This window comes from Calliphora vicina, chromosome 1 (genome assembly GCF_958450345.1).
Source record: "Calliphora vicina chromosome 1, idCalVici1.1, whole genome shotgun sequence".
NCBI classification, from domain to species: Eukaryota; Metazoa; Arthropoda; class Insecta; order Diptera; family Calliphoridae; genus Calliphora; species Calliphora vicina.
This window is the reverse complement of record NC_088780.1, coordinates 98,662,845-98,685,287: the sequence shown is the minus strand read 5'-3', so window position 1 is coordinate 98,685,287 and position 22,443 is coordinate 98,662,845. Positions and strand designations below refer to the sequence as shown.

The window sequence follows — 22,443 nt, the reverse complement described above, 5'->3', positions numbered from 1 at the left end:
TAAGAACAATAGGTAATAAGTTACATGGATAAGAAAAAACCCCTGTTTGACCAAATTGTCAAAATTTTACCCCCTATAACTCAGAGAGTTCTCGACCGATGTTGTTGAAAAATTGTGTCTGAGTTACTATCCAATAGAGCTAACCTTGGTGCAAATTTCATCCCGATCGGAAGACATCGATTTCAAAAGTTGGTTCACTTGACATGAAATGCCCCATATATAATTCTTCTGTACGTGTGTTAGTAACTGAACTCCTCCTTAACGGTTGGGTTGATTTCGATGAAATTTGTTGTGTGTGTTTGAGTGGGCAGTGGATGGTTTAGATTCACAATTGACAAATATAGGCACAATGGGCATGGCACCTCCCATACAAACTAAAAATTTATTATTCCATTTCTGGAGTACAATTACAGCGGGAGTCTTCAAACTTTGTGTGAGCTATGGCAGAACAATAAAATGTTAGCATATTTAAATAAAAATATAAAATACGAAAGGAAAAGTTTCGCGTTAAAAATGGGAAGCTCGATATTGATTTTAGACCCATGGTTTCTTCGGCAAAACTTCTTAGAATTCATCGAAGATTACGATTTTTGATATCCGCTTGGTGCATTTCTTTTATCCCTACAAATTTACCCACTCTAATGTATATATTCTGGATCCTTATAGATAGCGGAGTCGATCAAGCAATGTCCGTCTGTCTGTCCGTTGAAATCAATTTTCCGAAGCCCCCAAATAACTTACATACACGATTCATACATCAATATCTCCGGAATTCTTCCGGCTCGGTTGCTATTTAAAATCGAGAAAATCGGTCAACAAAGGCTGGGAAGGAGGAGGGAAATTGATCCTCTAGGATAAAGCCTTGTTGATGTGACATGTTCCTTCCTTGAAAGTATTAGAACTAGTATTAAAACGATGTATTTTCTTGTAAATATATACAATGAAACGCAAAATTTTCTAATGTTTGTTACTCCCATTAACACGAAGTCTGGTTAGGTGCTAACTAATAGTTATATTGTCGTTTAAAATTATTTTTGTATGAAAACTGTCAGTATAACTATTAGTTAATACATAACCAGACTTCGTGTTACTGGGGGTTAGCATGAGAAACTCACTATCAGTATTCCCAATTCATATTTCTAATAAATTTTGTCAAACTAATTTTGAAAATCATAAAAATAAAGTTGTTAAAGTTATTTGTGAGTTTTTTTCGGTCTCACCTTTCAATCCACTTTTAAGAATTGTTTTTTATTTAATTTCGCATAACGCATTTGTGATTATGGAATACACCAATATAAATATTTATTACTAGTTTCGTTTCTGTTTCGAATTCGATTTAGAATTTTTTTCGCGCTCCATTCTTGGTATCCATTGGTAAAATGATCAACAAATTTTTTAGCATTATCGGCAATTCGACCAACAGTATGAATTGTATTGTAACCAAAGTTTGTCTGAAAAAAAATATTAAAATTATGTACAATAAATATTTAATAGAAATAAATTTAATTAAACGTAAGAAATTAACAACTCACCATGGTTTAAAGTAAACAATCCAAAATATTTTATGAAATGCATTTAAAAAAAATGATTACTGCTGAGGACGGGATTCAAGATATAATTCTAAATTATTACTGATGCTAATGCCTGAATAAACACAGATTTAAATAGTATTTGTGGATGATTTAATAAATATGAGATCGTAAAGTTTTGCTAAATTTTTTACTCAAAGTATAAACATAAAGGATGTTTCGCTATTTTTATTTTCACAAATACTTACTCTCTGCTTACAAATTTAATTATGAGTGATGTATGAATCAGTATTTCCATTTAAGGCTATTTTCTGTTATATTAATGGGTTTATACTATACAGTAATTTGAATTTTTTTTTTGTGATGAATGCCACCACACTCCCTAGCCGATCACACGGAATTGTTATGAATGTTGCTGATCGACGAAAGTAATACTCATCATCAGGGAAACCAAAATATGCAAATGCATGTTTTTTCTGGTGAGTCTAATGAGCACATGGATAAGATATTTACACGTTTCAGAATTATTTAAGAGTTTTGGCATCGATTTGTTAGTGCATATTTTTGCATATTTTACCCTTAAATGCTTATTTTTGCATATATTTGTTTTAAGAGCATATGTATGTCATATTTTTGCAATTTTAGTGCATATTTTACTGTTTAATATCATATTTTGACTTTATCAAAAACAAATTTTGTCTTACTTATTTGTCACAGGTTTTTACTTCCTTTTTTTAAAATTCAAAATTGAAAAATATATGGAGTTTTTTAATATAAAATAAGCACTATTTTAATAATAGCGCCATCTATATATCAAATTTTAGTTCTAATTCAAACTTAACCGTTCTAAGTGTTAAAGAAATATTGTCTTTTAAATTTGCTCTTATAACATCAGTTGATGTCGAAAGAACATTTTCTATTAATAAAAATGTTTTCAAATCCAATAGACAACGATTTTTATTTGAAAATTTAAGTCAATATTTTGTAATTTATTACAATAATAACCTTAATTGAAGAATGACTTTATATTTATATAAAATATCATCAAAAATTACCTCTCGATGCCTTTTCATAGCTTATTGTTTTTATGTTGTATTTAGTTTTTGTTATACTTGTTTTAGTTCATATTCAGCCCGCGGGAGTTTGTTCCCCGGGAGTATTTTCCCATTGAATTTGAATAGGAAAAATTAAAAAACGGCAAAAACTCCCGCGGAATTTTTATTCATAATTGGGCTGATTATTTTTGTTTATTTTATGTTACTTTACCTTTTTAGAATTGATTTGTATTGATTTTTTAAATAAAAGTAAATTTGTTTGTTAAAAATTATGTAAAAGTTGTTTTTTTTAAATTTTAAGGGCATATTTTAAAGTTTTTACTTTATATTTAAAGCGCTTAAAACGCTTTTTTAGAGAATATTTCCGGTTTCCCTGCTCATCATATAAGAGATAGGCTAGTTTTTTTTTCCATTGAATCCGTAATACGGTTTCCAGAGACTATTTGGTGTCCTGAAATATACAAGAATGTCTTCTCATCTCATTGAGTGATGTTTGTCATTCCAGGACAATATATATACAAGTGGAAATTATCCCATAAGAGATTTAAAAACTGCCTGATTATCAGTGTAAATCCGAAAATTCTCTCCGTATATTCGCTGAAATTTCAGCCCCTTTTTCATTGCTGAAATCTCTGTCTGAAAAATACTACATTGGTCATTCGTTTCAGTTCATGCAATGTACATAGAAGCTCACCCACTTCAAGCTATCAGAAAATATAGAAAACCCAAAAATAAAATAGGTTTGCATTGGATAGATAGAGGAGAAACTTCATAAGATCCAATCAAAAACCCTACATCCTCTCTATGGCTCTTCTACATGAAACGCTCGCCTAAGTGTTCTGATTTGAGAATAGCTTCGAATCAGGAATAATGCCTGGTTGATACATATAAGACATTAAACATGTTTTTAATTCCTATTTATTTCGGTCGCCAAAGTTTTCGGTATACCGAAACGATAACTTTTAAATCTTTAATTTATTTGGTTTGCGTTCTACAGAATATAATTTAAGATGAACGAACATAAATAAGTAGGTATATAAGATTCGGCATAGCCAAAAAATAACATTCCCACCTGATTTTATACCCTACACCACCATAGTGGAGAGGATATATTGGGTTAGTGCTGATGTTTGTAACACCAAAAAATATTTGTCAAACGCTCATCTTTAAATATAGTAATGATCACTTTCTGAGTCGATTTAACGATGTCGGTCTGTCTGACTGGTTGTCCATGTAATCCTGGTGCGAAAGAAATAAGATTTTTGTTCATAAATGTCCGATTTATTTAGGTATTCACGCAAAATTTCTACACAAATTAGTTTTATATAAAAGGAAATCACATTTAAATTTTTTTTCGGATCAACCCATACTTGACCATCTCTCCCATATAAGTACCACTTCCGAAAATCACTTTAACGATCTGAAATCTCATAAAAATTTTAAAATCCAAATAAAATTTAACAAAAATAATAATTAACGTTCTCTGTGGGGAATCTAAGCAAGTAATATATGCAATCACAAGTTCGTGAACAGAACTGTACTTGTATTATTATTAATATGCCGAATTTTAGATCTGTTAAAGAGAGTGACGTTAGTTACTACTCTTATAACTCTATAACGCCTGGGCCGATTTCGATAATACTCCCCGATTCGGACTGGTCTTCGACCAAACAAAAAGAAAATTCCAGAAATATCCCCGAAAAACAAAATGCTGAAGAAAATTTATTTTCCCATATAAGGCTTTCAAAGTCCGTGATTTTAAAATTTTCACAGTGCACAGTGGGGCAGAAAAAAAAGTGGCATATTTTTGAATCTAATGGTGTTTTCTTTTCTGACACAAAATGTTGCCTATATATTTTGTACCATTTATTAAAGGTTAAACATACCCTCATAATGTGTTGCATTTTTAACGATCACAATAGAACAAAAATCATTACCATTTATGCACTTTTCTTTTGACTTGAAATTATTTTTGTAAGACCAAAAATTTACTTATCTAAACAAAAAAAAATATAGCTCGGAATAAATGTCGATCAAATTGTTCCTAATATTTGCAATTTTATTAAAATGTTGATATAAATTTTAGTTTTAGAAACTCAATGAATATGTAATATTTAATAAAATCTTTATTTATTAACGAAACTCAATGAAATTTTTAAAGTTTTTTAAGTTTGTCAGTCTAAATAACAAGGAGTAAAAAAAACTTGTCAAAAGGTAAAGGTAAAGGGGATTACCTTTACCTTTTGACAATTCCTAAAAACTGGAGCGAAAATCCCAAAAATGGTATTTTTTACAATTTTGCTTATAGGGTTCACATTTCCTTCGGGGCTGGGAAAATACTTTTTCGATAAATAGGGAACACATCAAGGTTTCCAAGGCAGCTTTTTGTTTTCTGATCCCAGCTTTGGGATTTTAGAACATGTGACCCAAATTTGAATTTTTGTTAAAAAGTTGGTCAAATTCGAAGAATATGACATGTTTTTTATATCAAAATGTTCCCCGTAAAGATATCTTTCAGATAAACATAAAATTGTTATATGTTCTTAAAGAGTTTTTTTTTTAATTAAAAAAGAGTTAAGTCACCTTTTCGCCCAAAAAACAGCAAAAATCAACTATTTTTTTAATATTTAAATTGAAAATTGTTTATTTTTGAATCCATAATATTTATTGACCTCAAATCTTTTGTATATTATTGCTAATTTAGTTGTCTAACCAACAAAAGAAATTTGAGTCCATTCGGTCCAAAATTACGCCCTATATTTTTAAAATAGAAGGCCAAGGTATGACCAAATTTTAAAATTTCAATTTTTAAATGCCTATAACTCGAAAATTAGAAGAGATAAATAGTACACCCAAGCATGTTTTTGAAGACCTAGCCGAGCACCTTTCAAAAATATTAAAATCTTTGATCGGATGGGAAACAAAAAAATGGCACATGTTTATAAATTTTACATGTCGGGACCTTCGACATTTCATTACTCATTACCAGGGAAACCAAAATATGCAAATGCATGTTTTTTCTGGTGAGTCTAATGAGCACATGGATAAGATATTTACACGTTTCAGAACTATTTAAGAATTTTGGCATCGATTTGTTAGTGCATATTTTTGCATATTTTACGCTTAAATACATATTTTTGCATATATTTGTTTTAAGAGCATATTTATGTCATATTTTGCGTTTTTAGAGCATATTTTACTGTTTAATATCATATTTTGAGTTTATCAAAAACAAATTTTGTCTTACTTATTTTTCGCTGTTGTGTTACAGGTTTTTACTTCCTTTGTTTAAAATTCAAAATTGAAAAATAGATGGCTTTTCACTAAAAAAAAAATTTAAAAAACAGAAATTTTTTTTTAAAATTTAAAATAACAATTCGAAAAATTTTTTTATCCAAAAAATGAAAAAACTGAAAAAAAAATTTTGTTCACCTAAAAATATTTAAATTTTTTATTTTGAAGTATAATTAGGTGAAGGGTATATAAGATTCGGCACAGCCGAATATAGCTCTCTTACTTGTTTTAATATAAAATAAGCACTATTTAATAATAGCTCCATCTAAATATCAAATTTTAGTTCTAATTCAAACTTAACCGTTCTAAGTGTTAAAGAAATATTGTCTTTTAAATTTGCTCCTGTAATATCAGTTGATGTCGAAAGAACATTTTCTATGTTTAAAAATGTTTTCAGATCCAATAGACAACGATTTTTATTTGAAAATTTAAGTAAATTTTTTTTGGTTAAAAATTATGTAAAAGTTTGTTTTTTTAAGAGCATATTTTTTAAATTTTAAGAGCATATTTTAAAGTTTTTACTGCATATTTAAAGCGCCTAAAAAGCTTTATTTAGAGCATATTTCCGGTTTCCCTGCTCATTACTTTGAGCCACCATATCGATGTCCCTGGAGCATTTGTATGGCCCATTCGAATGCTCCTTGGCTACGCCCACGTAAAATTTTATCCCGATCGGACCAGCCGTTTAGAAATGCCAGATTTATTTCCACAAAATTTCGATTCTGCCCCACTGTGCAGTGTTGTACTCTGAAGCGAATGATTTGGTGTAAGCGAAGAAAGGAATACATTCTAGCACATGTCCGGTACATATCAAAATTTTCATATCGTTCGATAAAACAAGTAGGCAGTTAATAAGGTGCAACATTGTACTATAAAATTGCTTTAATATTTCTTTATTGGAGTGCGGGTAAAATTATATTTTATTGTCTTATTCAGTATTTGTCAAGCTTTTAATATAAATTTTAGTAGATTCCAGGTGTAAAAAATTTTAGATTTCTCTGTTTAAAAGTGTTTTTCTGAAATTGGTCGTGCAAAATCTTTATCTGCCGAAGAACGTGCAAAATTATCGGCTTATAAAGATCAAAAGCTTTAAAAACACCAAATTGCTAACAAGATTTTCAGTTATAAACAACTTTTTAGGCGCTTTACATACACAGAAAGAATGACGCGTCTGGCAATATCCGACCTTCATCATAGAAAAGCTTCCTTTGAAAAATGATGAGCTCTGAAAATTATAATGAATGATTTCATTTTCCAACAAGACAAAGCTGCCATTCACACATCCCGCTGAACTAAAGATTGGTCTAGATAAAAAAATATTGAGATGCAAGAATGACCAGCTGGAAGTTCCGATCTGAAACCGATTGAAAATGTATGGGGCATTTTGGCCCATGCGATTCGGGCAGTGTGGGAAAATATTTTTTTTTTGTCTGGTTATTATTTATTTATTTATTTTTTATATTACTTGTTAATTCAACAACCTAGCCTATTGACAATAATCGGTCATAAATTTCTTAATAAAATATTTCACCAAAAATGTTTAAATAATTTGTAAATTCGATGAATAATCGCATTTTTAAGGGCCTGTATAAAAAAAAATTCAAATTTATTTGTTGTTTTCAATATCAAATAAGAAAGAAAATGTTCGTTCGCATTTAGTGAGCCTGGCCCTAAGTTTATTGAAAATATAGGAGGGAACATTAATTACGTATTCATTTTGATATTTCACCAAAGTAAGATTTGGGTTTTTCGGGATATTAAAGATGAACCTATCATTATTTCGCACATACATATATTTGAAAATGTTTAATTCTATCATTGTAAATTTAAAATTAATTTTGTGATGTAAATCGATCGGTTTCAAAACGATCGATTTAAAAGAGTAGGATGAATTTCGTTCGATTTCAAGTATGATTTTTTAACTACTGGGTTAAAGTAGTCCAGATGACAACTATCAATTAATTTAAAATAACTTAGGCCGGGTAACTTATTAAATTTTAAACATAGTTTAGGCTTAATCAAAGATAAAATTTATTTAATTTGTATGAAAAAAATTATAATTAAACATTGATTAAGCCTTAATCAACAACACACAACACAAAAGTGATAAATTCATAACAAATTTTATCGGTTTCAAAACGATTCGTTTTCAAAATCGATCTCCATCTTTAATTCAGAATACGAAAGTTACATTTTTTTATGCTTTACCTATGATTGGAGTGGAAATTATAAAAAAACCATATTAATATCATCATTTAATTAATTTGTAGCATTACAATTAACTACTAATTAAAGTTTTTTAAAATAAAACTGAGTCTTCACTTAACACTTACAATATTAATCTGTTTTCACCTTCCTCCCCAACATTCCAGCCATTAGTCTAATAACAAGTTTTATCAATAACTTAATTAATTTAAAAACTACATATAATACTGCTAAAATAAATGCAATTACATCTAAATTTGTAGCTTCCACAAATGACATGGTTTTCAGAGGGCTTTGCATATGAGGCGCACCCTTATATCTGATCAAATATTCCAACCAATAAACAGCAGTATCTTTAGCTTTTAAAGGTCGATCACGATATAACAACGAAAATCGTTTTACAGTATTAGCATACTTTGGATTTTGTAAAACTTCTGTAACAGTTTCGTAGATAATTTCTTCGGTGAGCGGTTTTTCATTATCAATACTTAGACCATAACCTTTGTTAACAACTTCTACCATATTCATGGGTTGATCACCAAATATGGGCAATCCCACCATGGGTACACCATAGAATTTCGCTTCAGTTATGCCACCCTTACCGCCATGACCAAAGAATAATTTAACATTGGCATGGCCCAAGATATCACTTTGTGGCAACCATTTGCGATATAGAATATTTGTGGAATTTCCAGGTACCTTGCTCTCGTCATCCACTTTCCATAAAACTTTTTGTGGTAATTTTGAGAAAACATTGTAGATTTTTTGTAAGGTATTAGCTTGCATGTGATGCGATTTTACATTGGTGCCCATGCTGAAAAAGATCACTCCATGGTCGGCGGAATTTATAAAGTCTTCTAGGTCCTAAAATAGTTGAAAAGTGTTGTAAGTTTTTAGAAAGATTTTTAAGTGGTAAAGAGAGTTCTTACCTTTGGCAAAGCATTACGTTGATCATTTATATGTATGCCCCCAATTTCAATGAGTGCCGGCACTAAAGGTCTTACGGGTTTCTCGCTGAAATGATGACTAAACAAAACCATGTCTACTCTTTCTCTGGCTTTATCGTAACTGATGTATTTATCGGCCGGAAAATGTTTACTATAATGTGAATAAATTTAACAAAAAAAAAATAGTTATAATTATATTAACTTAAGATAGATAATTAGTAAAATATATTATGATTTATTCAGACACAATAACTAAGCAGCTATTTAGCATTTAAAATTTATTGAAAGACCCAACGAATTATGTATAATTGTATCTCATTTACTCCAATTTGACAAATTTTGTAATTGGGCAATTGTTGTATTTTAAAGACTATAAAAAATAAACATTCTCTACTTTTACAGTGGTGAAAATGTGAAATGCAGCAATTTTAGTAGAAAAAGTAGAATCTACATTGTAGATGTATATTGTATCCAGTTTTACACCCACCATCAACCAAGAATGTGGTTATATTGATTTTGTCATTACGTTTGTAATATATCGAAATATTGGTCGTAGAACCAACACGATCCTCATAAGATTCTCAGACGATCTAGTTGAAAACACTAGGGCCCAATCGAAAGGAGCTATCTGTCTGAATTTTCACAAATACTCTATGTTGACAAGGATTGTTTGACATTAAATATGGGCAATATCGGTCAACGATTTCACCTAGCCCCCAAGCGGCAATCTTGATAAAATGTTGCACAAATTAGTTCAAAGTACTATGAAATTATACTATGAGGAAGAGCGAAAATTGGGCAACATTTGTGTCTAGTACCCATACTAGGTCCCTCTTAGAAAATAACTTGAACATTAATAACTTTCTTATAATAACACTGTCCAACAGCATTTTTGGAACAGACTAGCGACCCTATAATTCTGAAAGGGCATGTTGAGTAGATCATTTTGTAGAATAAACTTATAGTCCAGCTGGTCTGAATTTTTTTTACAGTGGGTCAAAGTTTTAAATTTTGGTCGAAGGTAGCATTATACTAACTGAAAAAAATGTTGTAAGTTAATATCTGAGAGAATTCTTATTGTCAGAGTTATATTGTGGAATTTTATGGGGATCATTTTTGTGGAAGATCTTAACCCCCTAACTCCTCTCTTTAGGGGTCAATTTGACCCCTTTTTTGAAAAAACCGAAAAAAGTCCTTTCAAAAGGGACATTTAAGGATTGATATATTCTACGAAAATTTTTACCGTAAAATTTCATTGGGGGTCACCAAAGACACAAAAGTTGTAAATGGAGCCCTTTACGCTTAATTAGCAAAATTGCACGCCATATCGGGTCTCACATTTTTTATGAATATCTCCAAAAATCCAAGTATGATCCGAATGAGCTGAAATTTAAAGTGTCCATAAGGAGATCTACAAAATATATGTAAATATGTGTAAGTTATCTCTTTTAGTTCAAGAGATATTTAGGTTTATTTATTAATTTTTTTTAATTCTGCTCGATCTTTTTTTGGTTTTTTAGATATGGCGGGCCTACGAAGGTTCGAAATTTTTTTTAAATATTATCTATATTTACTATAACATTTCGAAAACAATAAAAATAACATGCTAACAGTTATCTTATCCCTATAAAAAGTTACACGCATCCAAAGTTGGAACATGAAAAAATGGCCATATTTTTACGTTTTTTCAAAAACACATTTTGCATGGAATGTATAAAAAAATTTTAAATTTTTCAAAAGGGAGCAAGGTTTTTCAAGTTAGTATAATGCTAACTTCGATCAAAAAATTAAAACTTTGACCCACTGTAAAAAAAATTCAGACCAGCTGGACTATAAATTTATTCTACAAAAATGATCTACTCAACATGCCCTTTCAGAATTATATAGGTCGCTGTTCTGTTCTAATTAAAAAGTCTCAATTTGTTGGACAGCGTAATTAATATCGTGATGAAATTGGACATAAACAAGTTTTATATGAACCTAATTCTTTCTACAAATTTTGTGAGAATCGGTCCGTAATTGAATCTACCCTCCATATAATCCCTATATCAGAAAAATATTTTCTTGTCAATAAATAATTTATATATAATGATATTAACACTCTATCGGACCATAACTGATTCAAGTCCCCATAGAAGGCCAAACTTTTACAAGATTCGACACAGCCGAATATAAAGATCTTACATATTTACTTCAGTTCGATTTATATTTGTAGTTTCCACGATTTTTTATATTTATACCCTACACCACCATAGTGGGTAACGCCCAAAAATATTAATCTAACACCCACCTTAAAGTATACCGATCGACTTGTAATCACTTTCTGAGACGATGTCCGTTCGTCCGTCTGTCCATGTAAACCTTTCTATCAAATTTGGTACATATAATTGTTTCCAAGGACGAAGCCTATTGAAAATTGCCGAAATCGATTCGTTATTCCACCTAGGCCCCATTGGACTTTATCAGTCATAAATGTTTAATTTATATAGGTATCTACACAAATTTCGCTCCAAATAAGTTTTATATATACGAAATTTTGTTACGAGCGGTCCATAATTAGTCATAGCTCCCATATAGACCCGATTCCGAAAATCACTTTAACGTGCATAAATCTCTTAAAAATGTTGGTGTACACACAAAATTCAACATAAATAACTTTCGTAGACATAAATCACACGACCTAATTTCATGGCGATCGGTCCATAACTGATCATAGCTCCCATATAAGGCCGACTTCCGAAAATCAGTCACGACTATAAAATATTGATATTTTAAAAGAAAAATGTTTTTGGAAAAACATTTACTTAGTGTAGGGTATTATATGGTCGGGCTTGACCGACCATACTTTCTTACTTGTTTATTACTTAATTTATTATTACTGTAATTAGGTTTTTTATCCCGGGAATTTTGCCAATTTTTCACTACCCAATTCCCGGGATTTTTAGTCAGGATTCCAGGGAATTAAAACAAAACAAAGAAAAGAAAACAAGTTAGAACTCTATTTTTTTACAATTTTTTTTTTATATCTCGGCAATAATAGACAGCTTATTATTATTATTTATTTGGGGTCTTTCGAATGAATGTTTAAACGAGCTATATTCGGATGTGCCGAATCTTATATAACCTTCACAAAATTATACTTCAAAATACAAATTTTAAATATTTATAGGTAAACAAATTTTTTTTTCCAAAGTTGTTTTTTTAATTTTTTGGAAAAAAATTGTTTTCGAATTGTTATTTAAATATTTTTTTTAAATTTAAAAAAAAATTTTAGTTTTTTAATTTTTTTTTGGTGAAAAAAATTCGGGTTACAAATTTTGACCCATTGTAGGTCCAACTTACTATGGTCTTATATACGTCGTTGCAAAGGTCTTTGAAATATCTATCATTAGATAACCATATTGTCTATATTAGTATTCCAGATATAGGTCAAAATAGGTCAAAAATGGAGGTTGTCCTGGTTTTTTCCTCATATCTCAGCCATTTGTGGACCGATTTTGCTGATTTTAAACAGGAAACTTCTCGAAAACATGTCTGACAGAATTATTGAAGATTTGGATCCCGAAGATATCTGGGGTCTTCAGAAAATTGATTTCAACAGACAGACAGACATGGCTTAATAGCGGGGTCTATCTATAAGGATCCAGAATATATATTCTTTATACAGAATATATATTCTTTATATATACTTTATAGGGTCGGAAAATTATATTGTGGAAATTACAAACGGAATGACAAACTTAAATATACCCTTCTCACGAAGGTAAAGGGTATGAAAAGCATATGGAAAACTGCAAGATCTACAAATAAAGGTGAGTAATCTTCAATGCCAAGATTGACCGGTGCGAATTATTCCAGAAACCACTAGTAGAACAAAGGCCCCTACTTTTGATGGCGGCACACAATTTGGTATTTTCAAGTATAGAATTGAAAGGAAACACAGCAATAGTCCTTGGTAACAATGACAGCTTTATAATGAGTGTGTTTTGCAGATGTTGTATTATAAAAATTCACTTTTGCATCCAATTATTTGGAAATTTTTGAGATCAACATAAATTGTATGTCTTAACTATTCAGTTAAATATTCCTTTTACTAAAATTACTAAGAACATTTTTTTCAATTCATTTTGAAAATGATTAAAAGCTAAATAAAACTGAATGAAGAAAAAACATTTTAAGTCAATTTGTAGTAGATTTCAATTAACACAAATTTAATCATTCAAAGTTTGAATAAATTCTGTTATTAATTAACTTCAAAATTAATTCAATTTAAATGAAGCCTTTGAAGGAAGCTAAAGAATTAGATATTGGGAATGGATATATGAAATGAAAGGCTGATATTTTTTAATTACGGATTAAGATTTTAGTGAATTAAGCTGAAATTGAATTAATTAATACCAAGCTCTATCTATATCTAATCATTATAACATAGTTTACAGTATTATTATATATTTCGGGAATAGCCGGGTACCCGGGAATGTAAAGAAAAATTTTACCGATTCCCGGGAATAAATAAAGGTCGGGAAATTAAAAACCCTACTGTAATACATTTTCTTTAATGTTTTACGTTTAACACGTTATGTTCTTATCAATTGTATTGTATATTCATGAAACCTCTTCAATGATTTAATAAAATGTCTACTACGGGATGATTGTCTATTATTTATGATTGTAGATTAATGAAATATATTGTTTTATTGTTTTTACCTCCCCCAAACACACAAATTAATTGTTAACAAGTAAGAAAGTATGATCGGTCAAGCCCGACCATATAATACCTTACACTAATAAAATGAGCAAAAACATTTTTGTTTTAAAATTTCAATAATTTTTATTCGTGAGCGATTTTTGGAAGTGGGCCTTATATGGGAGCTATGACCAATTATAGACCGATCACCATGAAATTAGATCGTGTTATTTATGTTGTATTTTTTGAGAGATTTATGCACGTTAAAGTGATTTTCGCAAGCGGGTCTATATGAAATTATGGACCGATCGTAACAAAATTTGGTGACATAAATTTCGTATATATAAAACGTTTGGAATAAGTACAAAATAAAGTTGTGTTCTCAAAAAATATTTCCTAACTACTTCACATAAAGATTATTCAACTTACTCATAAACTTCACGCTGACCCTTATTTTGAACTTTCAGCAGTAACAAATCACCGGCAACAGCCGCCACATTCTTTAGCCGAAACATGAAACCCGTACTATCGCTCACAGCATTGAGTATGGACAACACCGTATACGACATTTCCAATGGATTACCGATCATATTTAATATGCCAGCCACTGGTATATTTGGCCATATTAAAGCCAGTGGACAATCAAAGTGTTCAGCTATGCCAAAAAAGAAATCACCAAACATATAACCAAACAGCATCAAATCAAATTTATTTCCCGGATTATGTAGCAGCTCTTGAAATTTTGGATCCTCGAATATTACCGCCATCTGGGTTGACATCATTATCATCATATTCAAAGACTTGCGAAATTTCTCGAAACCTTTCATTTTTGTTATATTAATGGCAATGTCCATGTCGATTAAACCCTTATCCAACTGTATATGGGTCATGGAGGGATGTAACCATTCCGTTTTCAAAGGTAACACCGAAACTACAGTGACATTATGCTGACGTTCGGCCATTGCCTTGACCACGGCCATTTCAATTATTAAATGTGAAGGACTGCTTGAGGGTAAAAATGCCAAGATATTTGCTGCCTCAGAATATTGAGGTGCGGAACAATACGTTAACGCTATTATGGTTAGAAATTTCCACTTGTTTATCATTTTGTTTTAATACTATTTTTATTTACAAAGTATTTTTTATTATTTATTAAGTACGATTTTGTTATGTGCACTCGATTTGACTGTTGGATTGAAACTAATTGAAAATTCTATTGTGTTGCTACATATCAATATTTCTAGGCGTGCTATATTTTAATCAGTTTTAACAATTTTTGTTTATAATTTGAGAGAGTTGATGTAGATCTTGTCGGTTCTCAGTCTACCCGGTAGAACAAACGTAAACGCCATTGCATTATTTGTATTTTTTGTGTTGTAGATTAAATAAAACATTGCGGGTGATAAGAAACGATATTTGAAGAATCATTCTGCTACAACTATTCTCATTTGTAAACAAAATACAATTTTAAATTTTCAAGTCATTCCATTATTCTAAACATTCATTTTATTCAAATCTCTCTCGTTTTTATACCCTTCACCATGAGTGGCAAGTAGAGTATCCAAAACCAAAAACCCGGCAACCGGTTTTTTCATCTTTGTAAACTACACCGGTTGCAGGTTTTTTAACTTTTCGGTTTTCTGACAAACCGGTTTTTGTAAGACGGTTAACCGGTTTTAATGATATATATTTTCTAAATTCAAACATATTTATGAAAAACTTTGATACCATTTTAAAAATATTGATTTATTTTATAGAAAATTGTAACATTTTACAACATTTCGTGAACGATACAAAATAATTGCATAAAGATTTCAATTTCGATTAATTTCGATGTGTTGAAAGCAACTTTCTGAATAACAACCCCAAATAACTTACATACACGAATGATACATCAATATCTCCGAAATTCTTCCGGCTCGGTTGCTATTTAAAATCGAGAAAATCGGTCCACAAATGGCTGAGATATAAGGAAAAAACCAGGACAACCTCGATTTTTGACCTATTTTTGACCCAAATCTGGATTACTAAATCATTAATATAGACAATATAGATATCTAATGATAGATATTTCAAAGACCTGTGCCACGACGTATATAAGACCATAGTAAGTTGGACCTACAATGGGTCAAAATCGAGGTTGTCGATTTTTAAATTTTTCATAATCAAAAAATCTGTAATAAATTTAAAAATTCTAAATTGAAATGAATATGATAAAAAATAAGAGGATTAAAATGTTATGTTCAATTTAAATTAATATTAAATTCAATTTAGAATATTTATGTGTAGAGAATTTAAAGAAATTTTAAAACATTTTACCAGATTATAAGACTCACCAAATAATATTTGCTGAATTTGGGTTTGTTACAGCAAATATACTATTAGATTTCGAGACGATCGGCAAATTAACTCGCATAAATATTGATAACAATTTTAACATAAATTGTGGATATTGTGACTATCGGTCCATAATTGTACAGAGCTCCTGTAGAAGGCCCATAACGGTATAATTTAATCATTTAATCATAACATGAGTTGTAAATCTAGATAAAAATTTTACAAAAAAAGAATTGAGTGGGAAATTCGTAATCCCTTTTCATTCTAAATCCTACCTAAAACTAAGTAATACCGAAAATAAATTATACATAAATAAATTGCATTACATATTTATTAAATTTGTTTAGAACTGATGTTAAAGAACTGATAATTCTGTAAGCCGTTGTGAATGTTGCACATAATTTGTTTATAATCTTTTTATTTTGTTAATACATAATTCGGTAGCTTGTGAATGTTTGGATAAATCTTAATGAAATTTCACATAATTAGTGTTAAGGTGTTTTTCAGTTTTATTTTAATTGGTTCATGTTGCATCAAAGTGTTCAATGACCGGCATAACAAATTTAGATAACGAGGATCGTTTGATAAACAGTTGGTGTTGATAAGAAAATGGCTGATAGAAATGTTTTTTTTTATATTATTATTATTATCACTAAAATGTATGACGACATAAAAGTGAATTTTTACTCAGGAATTATTAGTTGAAATTTAGTAGTTCTGACAATTTAAATAATTGTTTGCCAGAAATTCCACAATAACTATCTACATATGTGTTGTAGTCTAACGCTTAATTATCATTTGTCATGATTTGTTTCAAAAATAACGACTTATCTTCAATTGTTTACTATTGTAGAAATTTTTAGATTACTAGTACTTAATTTAACACAAAAATACTTTTTAATCAAGATATTACCTAAATATTTCAGCTGCTTTATGTAACTTCATTAATTTGACCGTTTGATTTCATCACATTTAATGGTAACAAACTGATAATATTGTTACGTTTTTTACCTTTTAAAAACGGTGGTTAATTTACTTTAAATAAATCGGTTTATTTTAAATTGCAAATAAAAGCGATCAGTAGTTTAAAAATTGTAACCATTTTTTATTTAAATACATACACATATACAAAACAATTTAAATAGTCACTCGCTTCCCAGCGGCGAAATTTTTGAGGCCTTCTGCTATAAGGCCTTCTATAAGACCTTCCTAGACCTTTTTTTAGATCCAGTACTCATGCTCGCTTGCCTTCTCAGGAAGACCTTATGGAAGGCCTACCTGCTCTCTTCTTTTTGTTGCTACAAAAAAAGTACAAGCACAAAATACCGTTAAAAAAATCATATTCCAAAGACAAAACAACAAACACAAAAAAAATGCAAAAAGTGAAAAGAAAAAAAGAAATAAACTTAAAATAGTTTTGCTTAAATTCTTTGACAAAGCGGTTGTGCGTTGTGTGAATTTTTTACGAGTTTTTATTATAAACAAATTAAAATAATTTGTAATATGTTTAATTTTTAAAGGTAATTATAAAAATTACCTTTAGAAATTACAGTTTTTCAAATAATTGTGACAGCTATTCAAATAATATACAAAAGGCCTGAAAACAAGCCTGTGAAGAAGGCCTGCTACCAGGCCTGTTGAAGAAGGCCTTCTATCAGGCCTGTTAAAGAAGGCCTTGGCTGGCTAGGACATCGTGTGTAAAAAATGTATGAGTATGGAATGGGTCAATAAGTCCTTGTGTCTGCTAAATAAGGCCTTCCAGAAGGCCTGCTTACTACTTCTTTTCGCCGCTGGGTTTTAATACACACAATTATATTACACACTGCTAATATGATTCGTGTTAACTCAAACAGTGAAAAACCGGCAAATTTAAAAAACCGGTTTCCGGTTTAACCGAAAAAGTTTGTTTTTGAAAAAACCAGTTTCGATTATTGTCTTTTAAAAAAACCGGTTAAGCGGTTTTAGTTTTTGTCTTCAAAAAAACCGGTTAACCGGTTTATATTAAATTTTTATTTAATGGAAATTTAGCATTTTTGAATTCTTGCAATTATTTTATATATTTTACTAAATGTTGTCAAATGCTACAATTTTCTATAAAATAAATCAATATTTTTAAAAATGGTATCAAAGTTTTTCATAAATATGTTTGAATGAGCTTTAGAAAATATATTTCATTAAAACCGGTTAACCGTCTTACAAAAACCGGTTTGTCAAAAAATCGAAAAGTTAAAAAAACCGACACCGGTGGAGTTTACAAAGATGAAAAAACCGGTTGACCGGTTTTCGGTTTCGGTTTTGGATACTCTAGTTGTTGCTCGAGCTACCAGTATTTATACACACCAGCGCCATCTTCTAGTGACTTCTAGAAATACTCAGATATTCTATTTCCACAATGATCACCTAGAGCTTTTAAAGATACTTCACAGATATTATTGTCACACAACAAACAATGTTAACAACAACATGTTATCAACATTGTTGATAAGTAGAAGTTTCTACCGATGGAAATGTTGATAAACATGATATGTGTTGCAAGCTGCTTTTACAGACCGTTAGATTCAAATTGATAATGCAATTTCGTAACAATATTTAAAGCATATTATTGTATAATTGTTATTGAAGTGCACAGAATGACCTAATTAAAGCTCGAATTGACATAAAGAGAACAAGCAAAAAATTTAAATGAAATTGCTTATATTATTTAAAAAAAATATTTGATTTTGCTCCAACCTGTCCAACAGCATTTTTGGAACAGAATAGCGACCCTATAATTCAGAAAGTGCATGTTGAGTAGATCATTTTTGTAGAATAAACTTATAGTCCAGCTGTTCTGAATTTTTTTTTTACAGTGGGTCAAAGTTTTACATAAATAAAAAATTTTTACATAAATAAAAATAGTCAACGTCCACTAATACGCCCACTTATTGAATACATCGGCAAAATACATCGGTCTGTGATCAATCATATTTCAGACAAAAATTCGAGTACTTATAATAACTTGGCCAATAAGCGTTTAATCAAGAAAAAGTGCTCGATCTGTGATCACTCATATTTCTGACAAAAAATCGATTTTTTATGTAAAAACTCAAAATATCTAAATTTGCTAATAACTTGGCCAATAAGCGTTTAATCAAGCAAATAGCTCGATCTGTGATCACTCATATTTCTTAACAAAAATCGATTTTTTATATAAAAAATCAAAATATCTAAATTCGCTAATAACTTGGCCAATAAGCTTAATCAAGAAAACGAGCTCGATCTGTGATTACTTATATTTCTGACAAAAAAAAAACCGATTTTTATATATGCGCACAATATCTAAAATCGCTAATAACTTGGCCAATAAGCGTTTAATCAAGAAGAGGAGCTCGATCTGTGATCACTCATATTTCTGACAAAAAATCGATTTTTTATATAAAAACTCAAAATATCTAAATTTGATAATAATAACTTGGCCAATAAGCGTTTAATCAAGAATAGGGTTCGATCTGTGATCACTCATATTTCTGACCAAAATTCGATTACTTATATAAAAACTCAAAATATGTACATTGACTTACATGTATTCTGTTGTTGCAAGACTAAGTCAAACTTAGGTTCTTTGTATCTCAGTAGCGCTTGTATGTACATATATGTATTTTATTATATGTCCTATATGAATAAAAATTATCATTCTATAATATGTTTTTTTTTTAGTTTTACCCTTTTCAAACCGCTTCTCACAAATTCATATTATAAAAAAATATTTATAATTTTTCTTTGATTGGATTTAAAAATAACGGTTTCATTAAATCTTTTAGGCCACCTTAAGAATAATCATAAGATGGCATCTCATTTTTCTTGCGTCATAACGTAATGAAATGTCAAAATAAACAACAACCACCACCATTGACAACCATTTTACGTCTAAGAACCAAGTCGATGTATAATGGTCGGCGTTAGGATTTATTTTGGTCGGCAAATGAAACGTTACGGCGGCGATTGAAATATCGGCGGAAATTTGAAATAATATACATATTTTTAACTTCAACAATTTTGTCACGTAAAATCGTAACAAATTCTATTTGCAACTTATCTATTATTTCAAACAGAAATCAATTATATGTTTTCTACATAAAATTTAAAAACATTACAACACATAAATGGTTTCAGCGGCGCAGATGATAATCGGCGTCTTTCTTTAGTTAGCGTTGTAATGTGAAATTTATCAGCGGGGGCTAAACGTCAATTTTAAGCAAATCGACTTGGTTCTCTATATTGCTTTTTGTTTACAATTCTTCAGATAAATTGCTATTAAATTTGTTAACACAACTAAAATAAAAACAAACAAATTTATAAAGAAATAAAACAATATAATGGCCACCCGACGATCTTACAGAAAACAAATCAAAAAACCCAATTACAAAACAACCAATAAAAAAAGAAAACAACCGAAAAAGAACTATTCAGCTAAGCAATCCTTGACACAGGAACAAAAAGCCGAAGTTCGTGCCAGAGATAGCATGAGGAAACGCTTACGAAGAGCCAACCTAAGCACGGAGGACTTATTAAAACTACGAGAAAAAGAAGCCCAACAAAAGAGAATATATCGTGAAAAATACCAAACTGAACAGCAAAAAGCAGCAGAACTTGCCAAGAATTGTAAAAGCAAACGTACGCGTAGAGCAGGTTTAAGCATGGAAGAATTATTGGAAGTGCGTCAGCAAGAAGCGATGAGAAAGAAACTACGTTATGAAAGCTTAACGCAGGAACAGTTGGATGAAATTCGTAGCAAAGATGTTGAGCGGAAACGTGTGGAACGTTCAAGAATTGGAGTGCGAAAAACTAACGATTCCTATGTTTCTAAGAGAAAAATTAAAAGAAAGCAAGTGGAAATAGCTGCTAAAGCTGTACAAACTAATGTTAACAATAAATCTGCTAAGAAAGTTTCGTTTACTTGAAGTACTGAATCTTTGAGTATAATTTAATTTTAAGTATTGTATTGTATAAAACTTAAATATAAGTTTTTCAAATAAAATAAGTACCTATTAAAAAAATATTCATTCTGTTGCCTTAAACTGCTGCGATCTTAATACATAGCGTTTTAGATGCTAAGATTATTGGCGTAAAAAAGTGTTTCTGCTATCTTTTGGTGTAGAAGTTGTAGAAAGGCCCTAACTCGTGTTTTTTAAGTCGAGATTATTTTGCTAAATATGATATATGAGCGGACCATATATCGAAATAATCGAAAATCTGGGAATACAAAAAAAAAACACGAGTTAAGGCCCTTCTATATTCACCCTTATCGTGGTTGGCGTAAACGTCTTATGTCTACGACAGTTTCGTACTAGATTAAAGATAAAATGCAAACTGTTTCTTTAATCTAGTACGAAACTATCGTATGCGAAAGACGTTTACGCCAACCACGATAAGGGTGATTAAGTTAACTATATGCATATATTAGGGAAGCCAAATTTACATTGCAAAATTTTACAGCAGTCTTATTAAAAATTTAACCTCGATAGAAACCAGACCATATCAAATTTAATCATTTTAAAATAATATGTAAAATATAAAAGTATTGCTTTATTTTATACAGGCCTGTCACACATTTTGTTCGGAATGGTTTCAATTCCGTAGTTTTTATTCCGATCGATTTCGTTTTAGGTTCTTCAGATTCCGTGAAACTTATTAATTCAAAAAATATTTAATAATTCTATAGTTTTGATTTTAATTTGGCAACGTTTTTAATTTTAAAACAAAAGTGAAATTTTTGGTACAGAAACTGTTTAAAAATTATAGATAAATAAATAAATACAAAAAATATCAATTGAAAACTGAAAGTGGTTTTATTCCGAAAGAAATTTTCGTTTTACTTTTTCTGAAGAAGCAAAATGCGGAATTAATTCCACTTTCGATCGGAATGGAATTCTGTGACAGGCCTGATAACTAAAATAATAAAATTCTAAAATCGGTCCATAATTAGTCATAGCATAAATATCTTAATAATGTAGGTATTCAAATAAGATTCAATATAAATATGTAAGTTTCATTTCAAAAGAGAACTGTTTATAATCATATACTCGGTGTAGGGTATCATATGGTCGGGCTTTCTCGACTATACTTTCTTACTTGTTATTCATACTTATTTGAATCAGAAGCAATTTTTTTAAATTTCGTTTAAAAAAATATTTAAAAGTGTAAACTTTGGGATTTGAGATTTGCATGCAATTATATGATTTTTATATTTTTTGTATTAAGTTATTGATGTCGGAAAATTTAAATGGTTTGTTGTTAAACATCTATTGGAAGGTAATGATTTTTTATTTTATGGTTTGTTGTTAAACATCTATGGGTAGGTAATGAATTTGGATTTTGTCTTAAAACACGGTAATTCAAATAAATTATGC

General features: G+C 30.0%; 1 protein-coding gene across 1 annotated transcript; it reads right to left on the bottom strand.

Moving 5' to 3' along the window:
* Positions 1-8,086: 8,086 nt before the first annotated feature.
* LOC135963003 (UDP-glycosyltransferase UGT5-like) lies at positions 8,087-14,893 on the bottom strand. The gene is made up of 3 exons (XM_065514814.1): positions 14,147-14,893; positions 9,013-9,181; positions 8,087-8,947 (listed from the first exon to the last, which is right to left on the bottom strand). The coding sequence occupies exons 1-3, from the start codon at positions 14,821-14,823 to the stop codon at positions 8,216-8,218; spliced, it is 1,578 nt and encodes a 525-aa protein (XP_065370886.1). The 5' UTR covers positions 14,824-14,893; the 3' UTR covers positions 8,087-8,215.
* Positions 14,894-22,443: the final 7,550 nt, after the last annotated feature.

Bases quoted from the DNA above. Each gene is read 5' to 3' on its own strand.
- LOC135963003 (XM_065514814.1), bottom strand. From the start codon at position 14,823: ATGATAAACAAGTGGAAATTTCTAACCATAATAGCGTTAACGTATTGT. The intron at 9,182-14,146 runs GTAAGTTGAATA...TTCACATTATAG, and splicing joins GGTCAGCGTGAAGTTTATGA to TAAACATTTTCCGGCCGATA. The intron at 8,948-9,012 runs GTAAGAACTCTC...CAACTATTTTAG, and splicing joins AACGTAATGCTTTGCCAAAG to GACCTAGAAGACTTTATAAA.